General features: G+C 40.4%; 1 protein-coding gene and 1 long non-coding RNA gene across 6 annotated transcripts; both read right to left on the bottom strand.

Annotated features, from left to right (window-relative positions):
- Positions 1 to 2,295: 2,295 nt before the first annotated feature.
- On the bottom strand, positions 2,296 to 3,233 carry LOC122319627. Its single transcript, XM_043207229.1, has one exon. The coding sequence runs from the start codon at positions 3,165 to 3,167 to the stop codon at positions 2,475 to 2,477; it is 693 nt and encodes a 230-aa protein (XP_043063164.1). The 5' UTR covers positions 3,168 to 3,233; the 3' UTR covers positions 2,296 to 2,474.
- Positions 3,234 to 5,840: 2,607 nt separating this feature from the next.
- On the bottom strand, positions 5,841 to 6,694 carry LOC120322159. 5 transcript variants are annotated; one of them, XR_005561976.2, is made up of 3 exons: positions 6,380 to 6,694; positions 6,125 to 6,279; positions 5,841 to 6,069 (listed from the first exon to the last, which is right to left on the bottom strand). It is a non-coding gene; the product is annotated as an uncharacterized LOC120322159 (long non-coding RNA). The 5 variants fall into 5 exon arrangements; XR_005561975.2 differs by having other exon boundaries at positions 6,125 to 6,343; positions 6,402 to 6,694; XR_005561977.2 differs by having other exon boundaries at positions 6,402 to 6,694.
- Between the last annotated feature and the right edge of the window lie 1,725 nt (positions 6,695 to 8,419).

Below are 8,419 nucleotides of genomic sequence, written 5' to 3'. Positions count from 1 at the left end.
ACTCATAACCCTCTCAACCTGGCCATTACCTCGGCTTGCTCCTGTTGCTATCAAATGTAGTTTTATGTTTTGGGAAGAGCAAAATTCAACAAACTTGGCACCTGTGAAACTTCTTCCCTGATCAGCCACAATACGAATAGGGACTCCAAACAAAGAAATTGATGATTTCAACGCCATTACACAACTTTCTGCACTTAATGTGAAAGTGTGGTAAATATAAACGTACTTGGTAAATGCATCGATCTGTACAATTACATATTCCTTACGATCGCTTTTACCACTAAGCTTGCCTGTTATGTCTATGTGGATAGTATGCCATGGAACGTTTATTTTGGGAATAGGATGTAATTCCATTTGTACTTTCCCAGAGGATGATTTGGAAACTCTGCACGTTATGCAATTTTCAACAAATCTTCGAACGTATTTGGCCATGCCCTCAAACCAATAGTAATCGTATACATTGTCGAGTGTCCCAGCCCAGATGCATTATGGATTCATGTACTTGGTTAATAACCGACCATCTAAATCCGCGAGGCACTACTGGCAAACACAGCGTCTTGCCATTTCTTTGTATCACTCTATACAAAACTCCACCTCTCAAATCATATGTCTTAGACAGCTCGAATGGTAATTCATCATCGTTCAACTTGGTAATGATTTCTACAATATCTTGATCTTTCTGTTGCTCTGCACGAATCCAATCCTCAGATACTTCAGTTAATTCGATTCGCTTCTCAACGATCTTTGCATATTCAGGGGAATTTTCCGGAGGAAGTGGATTTCTGGAAACGAAATCAGCATGGGCCATACGCTTGCCTTCCCTATACTGTATATCAAAATCGAAGGACTGCAAATAACTCAATCTTATTTCGTGATGATTTTAACGAATTACAGTCAGTGAATATTACAAACTTTCTGCCATGTAAGTAGTGCCGAAAATGCTTAACAGCATTAACCACGGCAAGTGTTTCCAACTCATATGAGGTATATTTGGATTCACATACACTTGTTGTCTTGCTATAATATTCCACTACATACGGTTTATTTTCAATTCTGTGTAAGAGTATAGCACCATATCCGATTGCACTGGCATCGGTATGCAATTCGATTGGATACTGTGGGTCAAAGATAATTAAAACAGGTTTATTTGTAAGAATGTGAATAATTTTTCTTCGAATTGCCTCGTGTTCTGTATTCCACTCAAACTTATTTTTCTCTGAGGTGAGAAAATATAAAGGCTTCATTAGCTGAGAAAATCCGGGAACAAACTGTCGAAAGTACGATGCTAGCCCAATAAACTGTCTCAATGTTGTTACAGACCTCGGAGGGGGCAAAGCATTCAGAGATTCTACGATTATTTGGGCTAATCTCCCCTGCTCGTACTTCAAATCCTAAATATTGGACAGAAGTCCGTAAAAAGAAACATTTTTCAACATTAAATGAGAATCCAGCCTTTGATAAAATATCCAAAACAATTTTTAGTCTTTCAAGTGCCAATTCCTTGGTTGGAGCTACAATCATTATGTCGTCCATATACACAATGACATACGAATAGGCGAGATCACCCAAGGCCTTTATGACTGCTCTTAAAAAAACTGACGGTGCATTCTTGAGTCCGAATGGCATCGACAGGAACTCGTACTGTCCATCAGGGGTGACGAATGCCGTATATTCGACAGAGTTCGGATGCATAGGAACTTGGTAATATCCACTTGCAATGTATAAGCAGGTGAAAAACTTTGCACCGCGCAGCCTGGCTATCTGATCAGATATTAAAGGCAAGGGAAACTAGTCGGCAACTGTATTGGAATTCAATTCTCTATAATCCACGCAAAGTCTGGCTGATCCATTCTTCTTCTTCACCAGTAGAACAGGGCTCGCAAAAGGGGAGCTACTCGGTCTGATAACCTTGCAATCTAACAATTCTTGAACTTTTTGTCGAACTATATCTCTCTCGCTGGGACTCAATCTATATGGTCTTCTCTGTACCGTTTTGGTCTGATAAATCAATCGAATTTGCATTTCACCAGAATTGAACTTGAACTTGAACTTTTTGTCGAACTATATCTCTCTCGCTGGGACTCAATCTATATGGTCTTCTCTGTACCGTTTTGGTCTGATCAATCAATCGAATTTGCATTTCACCAGAATTGACGCGAGTCTGAGACGTACCCTGTATAAAAGAATCTGAGTAGGATTTTAACAATGTTATTATTTCGTTTTTGTTTTCTCCATTTACATTGCTTTTTATTATATCAAATGAGTTGTCTATGAATTTAGAGCACGTTTTAACAATTTTTGTTTCATCCTTAATTATTTCAACCCCTTTACAAAATACTACTGCAGCATATCCCTGAGCCAACACTTCTCGTCCCAGTACAATATTATTTGACATACAGTCATCGGGTACAACATGAAATGTTACATTTAAACTATTTCCATTAATAAGAATATTGTTATCAATCTGCATTGTACTACAAACATTTGCATTTCGTTACGTTATTTACTTTTCTACCGCTTAGCTTCTCTGCAAAACTCTCTTTAACCAAAGAGCACTCTGCTCCAGAATCGAAAAAGATTGGAAAGTCCTCACTTCGTAACAGCATACTTGTCTTCGGTTCATCCAACACGCACAGCTCAGCTCTCTTTTCGTTCCGCAATCCAGCTCCACCGCCTGTCATATTTTTAGGGCATTGTGAGGCTATATGACCTTGCTCTCGGCAACGATAGCAAGTTATATTGTCTTTAAAATGCTGCTGAAATCGTTGGCTTCCTCGTTGATCCTGTCTCGACATGCCGGCGCTCTGCTTCTTGTTTCGGCAATCAATCATTTTGTGCCCCATCTTTCCGCAAAGATGGCACTTCAGTGACGCCAACTTAGCTCTGTTTGCTCCAGATTCCTTATTTCCAGAATGATGTGTGCGCTTGTCAAAAGCGAAGACCTGCAACTCAGCCTGTAGGTCACGTCTATTTTTGATCTCGGCAGTGTATGCAATTCTTTGCACTCGGCGGTCAAAGTTGGCCAAATGTCCCAAAACCACGGACACCGCAATCCTCTCAGCATCCAAGCCCTTCCACTTGTTAATAAGCGAAGTCACCATGCGACTAGCGTATATCGCAAGGCATTCACTGTTGCCGGGGCAACTGTTTAATAACTGCAAAAACATGGCGGCTGGCGTTTCAGTATTTGCATAGCGTTGTTGAAATAACTGTTTAAATTCCGGCCAAGTCACACCTGCGTAGCACACTTCAGAAAGCCATTGGGACGCGCTTCCTTCAACGATTTTGTTAAGGCCAATATTAAAGCACTGCCTTCCAGCGGTTTTTCAACCAAAATAATGTCAACCGTAGCACACCATTGAGTAGCGTCGGCGCCAGGAATGTCGGCGTTAAATTTCGACAATGTGACGACGCAAGTTTGTGCCTGTTCTCGTACCGACGCTTGCAGAGTTTTTGCCAATTCCAGGAAACTTTGGCTTTGGTGCTCCATCAAGATGCGCAGTTGGTCTTCCATGATTAGTAGACGAAAGTACAATCCCACTTCTGATGTCGGAGCGCTAAAAGTTGTTTTATGATTGTGTAGCGAGTCCCTTGATAGCTTTTTCAATTGTTCTTCCACTGCTTGTGTGTTTCTTCTTAACTTTTTCCTTAGAGAAGAACCACCACGCTAAACCAGGGCCACACTCGATCTTTTTGTATGTCAAGATCTCATAACCAAATACAAACCGTCCTATCAATTAGTATCGTAAGCAAGTTAACCATCGATAAGGCGCTCATTTCAAAATAACATTTCCTTCTCCGACATATATATATTGTTATACCCGTTAAATTTACATATTTTTTTATTTTATATATACAAATATTCTCGGGACAACTTTGTTTTCTTACGATTATATATTATATATATTTGTATACCCGTTACTCGTAAAGTAAAGATATGCAGAAGGAAGCGTTTCTGCCCATATAAAGTAAATATATTCTTGATCGGAAATAATAGCCGAGTCGATCTAGTCAAGTCCGTCTGTCTGTCTTTCTGTCCGTATGAACGCCTTGATCTCAGGAACTATAAAAGCTAGAAATTCAGCATGCAAACTCCAGAGACATTGACGAAGCGCAAGTTTGTCTATTCATGTTGCCACATTAAAGATTTGCTGATTGTTGTTCGGTTATATGGGAAGGAATACAGCAGTGATAAAGGTCAAGAATTCAGAGATTCGAGATCGCTCGATCGATGTCTCCTATACCGGCTGATTTCCTAATTTGAAGCTGATTTATTGATCAAAGGTTCCTAACGGTTTTTTACTAACACGGTGTCAGTGGCTAGGAGTACACCATCTCTGCTTTAATCGTGAGCAAGAACCGAAGGTAAAGCAGGCCATGCTGAGGGTTTTGTTATATGATTAAATGAATCCGAGGTCTCTGTTTTAGTATGCTGAAATGTTTCGTTTGACGAACACGTGGCTAAGTTTCCCAAATGAAGCAAAGTGTGGTGCTTAAATCCGCAGGCACGGCAATTGAGTATTAAGTATTTATAGTTTTAAGGCAATTTATAGAAAGAGTCAGTCAAACTCTGACAATAATGAATGAAGTGTCCAAAAGCAATACAGAAAAAACAGGTCGGAGCGAGAAAGGTTTACCTACACATATTAGATGTACGATTAGTTTCCACCTGGTTGCGTGGCGCATAGATTACCAGGGCAGCTCGGTCTTGCTCACCGTCAATAACAACGATGACTCAAACTGTTGATGACACAACAACGATGACCACGAAAACCAACACATCGACCTCGATAACCACTGTATTCGCAAGGACAACAAATATTGCAACGATATCGGCCGTATAAATAGTGTCGACTACAACGACGATTCTGCAGTAAAAGTAATAAATATATAAACAGTGAGCTTTTAAAATTCCTGAGCGGGAAACAAAACAAAGATCAACCGGAACAACCCAAGTCGGCATTGCAGTATTGGCAGATAACGGTACGAACCTACCCCTCAGCACTGATAAAGCGGACATAATGAAAACAAAGCTCCACCAATATAATATAAGCACCAAGGAAAAAAGCTCGAATACTGTTGTCAACAAAGTAATTAAACTTATTGTAAACGACAACTTCCACATGATACCCAAAAAAAAGCATCATTCACGAAACAAAATTCCAAGTAAAGACCAAAGAGTGCTTTATGAGCCTTGTAAAATCATTAAACGAAAATAACAACGGCCTTCAAGTCGTTTTCAAGGGTATAGAACCTGAAGTAATACCGGCTGATATTAAATGATAGGGGTTTCAAGGCGAAAACACTCCTTAACATCCTGAACAAAAACCAAAACAGAAAACCAAAACCACTCTTCCGTCGAACTGGATCCTGACACTAATGTTATCAAGAAAAACGAAATACAATGATTTACGAACTACAGTTTCATTTTCATCGTAGAGTTACCGTTGATGAATCACACAAGTGCAAAGGTCCCGTCCAATGCAATAATTTCCTAGAATACGGAAACAAAAGAGCACACGGTCACTGCGTTTAGGTTGTGTCGTCTGTGTGTGCTCATTACACGACAGATAAAAGCGATCCCAGTACCAAAATATTGCGGAAACTGTGGCGGTATCCACACAGCAAACTGTACAATATACAAAGACCTCAAAAGACGGACTCAGCCCCGAGAACACAGAATGCACAGAATTTACTTATACCCTCAGAAATAACTTGTGACGTTCTTTCGAGCCTACGGTAGTCCGGGACGGCCAGGGTCGTCCAGGAAATTTTTTTGTTTCAGGACAGTGGTGCTATTGAGGCATCCCCGACCCGAGACCCAGTGATAACGCTCAAAGTTTCAACCTTAATTAGGCATATACAGAGATGATTTATTCTAATTTCTACACGGAATGATATGGAAGGGAATGGTATGGCTGCGGGGCTTGCTCGATCGGCGTGGGTCTTCACGCGTCTGAGGTCGGTATCCGGGAGTGGAGCTTCTCGCGTCTGGATCCTCCGGCTGTAAACGGGTCCCTCGTGTTCGGTGCCTGGATGTCGTGCAATGCCTGGGAATACATAGAAACGCTGGGGGACCCTGAAGTCAGCGATTACGGGGGGGTAGGAGAGATAGGTAACATACCATTAAGTCAGCAATGGGGAAGGTACGGTTGTTGTTGTTATCGGACCCGAAAGTCAGCGGGGAGAATTGTTGTTTGTGTTGGACCCTGAAGTCAGCAGAGGGAGTTGTTATTGTTGTTGGACCCAGAAGTCAGAAGAGAGAGTTGTTGTTGGACCCTGAAGTCAGCAGAGAGAATTGTTGTTGGACCCTTAAGTCAGCAGAGAGAATTGTTGTTGGCCCCTTAAGTCAGCAGAGGCAATAGGAATGAACACTTACTATCCTGGTTTATTATATTTACCACTGGGAGATCATGCTGTAGAGCTGGCTGATCGCTGTTGGTTGATGACTTCCATCCGATCGCTGCCGGCCACTGACTGAGTTCCCAGAGGCCAGCCGGCCGCTTTATATAGAGATTGGCTGGGTCTATCGATTTTGCTTGTGCTATCTATTTACCCGATTTAGTGTGGCCGGGTTTCTGGTTTAGTGTGGCCCGTGGCTCGTTTTGCGCACGCGCGCACCTTGCTTGAATTCGAACTAGGGCTGGTTATTATGTATGATGTATTATGTATTATGTATTATGTATTATGTATTATGTATTATGTATTATGTATTATGTATTATGTATTATGTATTATGTATTATGTATTATGTATTATGTATTATGTATTATGTATTATGTATTATGTATTATGTATTATGTATTATGTATTATTTGTTGTTTTATTATTTATTAATTTTAATTTTGTTTTTTATTTATTCCTTTTATTATTTTATTGTTTATTGTTTATTCCTTGTGCGCGGCCCGCGTCACAAACTCTAAGAAAACTAAATTCCTTGATGACAATCAATTGACGTTAAAAACTTTCCTGACTTCTTTAACACCCTAGGGACACCTATATTGATGAATACAACGCCAAACACACCCACTGGCATTCACGCCTCGTCACCCCTAAAGGAAAACAGTTAAGTAACGACATAAATAAACGCATATAATAAGCTTGACTACGTCTCTTCAGGTAGAACAACCGACCCGTTACCAAAAATATTCTTAGAAACATCATTGTTTCCGAATCCGTAACGGACCTATCATCTGACCATTCGCCAGTCCTGCTAAACCTGAATGTCCTCCAACGCCCTGATACTACAATGCAGAATAACAGATTAACATCAAAGAGAGCAAACGTAGTCAAATACAGAAAATCGACTTTGAACTGAATCCAAGGGTAAACTCTGATGCCGATATTGTCCCCGCAGCTTAATCAGACCAGCAGAAACTATCTCATAACGCAAAAGGATGGGTTCGAAGCGATAAAGGCGGAGCTACCAAGCTTACAACGCACATTCAACCCTGCTTCGTTTGTATTACCGACGGTAACAGACGACACACAGTGGCGCATTAGATACATTTGCTTAATTTAATTTAAACTTTAATAACAACGGATCGTTGCGTATATATCGCATTCAACAGGTAATAGGTCAAAAGGGTTGAATCCAAAAAATAATTCAAATCGGTTTAGAATTTTACAAGTTGCACGTGTTCAAAGTTGAACCTTTTTTGGGTTGCAAAAAAAGCAGGTATTTTTTGTAGAAAATTCTGACTTTGCGGTCGATTTTAAGGTAAAATATGTAACAGACCGGCTTGAATCTAAATCTGAATCTGAAACTCTGTCCCCTCTTTGGTCTGGCAATCACACAAATCATAATTTTGGTGGGACGAACAAAACTCTCTGAGCCAGCCGTTGCAATTCGTAGTGAGCAAAAACAAGAATATAATAATTGTTGCAACGCCCACAAGCTGCTGAAAACCGCCACTTCCACATATTTAAACAAGAGAGAACGCTATAGTCGAGTTCCCCGACTATCTGATACCCGTTACTCAGCTAGTGTAAGTGCGAAGGACAGTTTTTGGCGGTTTGTGGGCGTTAGAGTGGGCGTGGCCAAAAGTTTTTTGGCGAATAGATAGAAATTTACAAGACCAATATAAAAATGAAAAAATATCAAAACATTTTTCAAAAGTGTGGGCGTATCAGCTTTGGGCGGTTTGTGGGCGTTAGAGTGGGCGTGGCCAAAAGTTTTTTGGCGAATAGATAGAAATTTACAAGACCAATATAAAAATGAAAAAATATCAAAACATTTTTCAAAAGTGTGGGCGTATCAGCTTTGGGCGGTTTGAGGGCGTTAGAGTGGGCGTGGCAAAAAGTTTTTCGGTAAATCGATAGAAAATTACAAGACTAATACAAAAATGAAAAAATTTCAAAACATTTTTCAAAAGTGTGGGCGTGGCAGTTTTTGGAGGTTTTTGGGCGTTAGAGTGGG

This window comes from Drosophila yakuba, unplaced genomic scaffold, assembly GCF_016746365.2.
Source record: "Drosophila yakuba strain Tai18E2 unplaced genomic scaffold, Prin_Dyak_Tai18E2_2.1 Segkk10_quiver_pilon_scaf, whole genome shotgun sequence".
NCBI classification, from domain to species: domain Eukaryota; kingdom Metazoa; phylum Arthropoda; class Insecta; order Diptera; family Drosophilidae; genus Drosophila; species Drosophila yakuba.
This window is presented reverse-complemented; position numbering and strand designations above follow the sequence as displayed.

Excerpts from the sequence above, each read along its gene's own strand:
- LOC122319627 (XM_043207229.1), bottom strand. The coding sequence starts at position 3,167 with ATGTTTTTGCAGTTATTAAACAGTTGCCCCGGCAACAGTGAATGCCTT.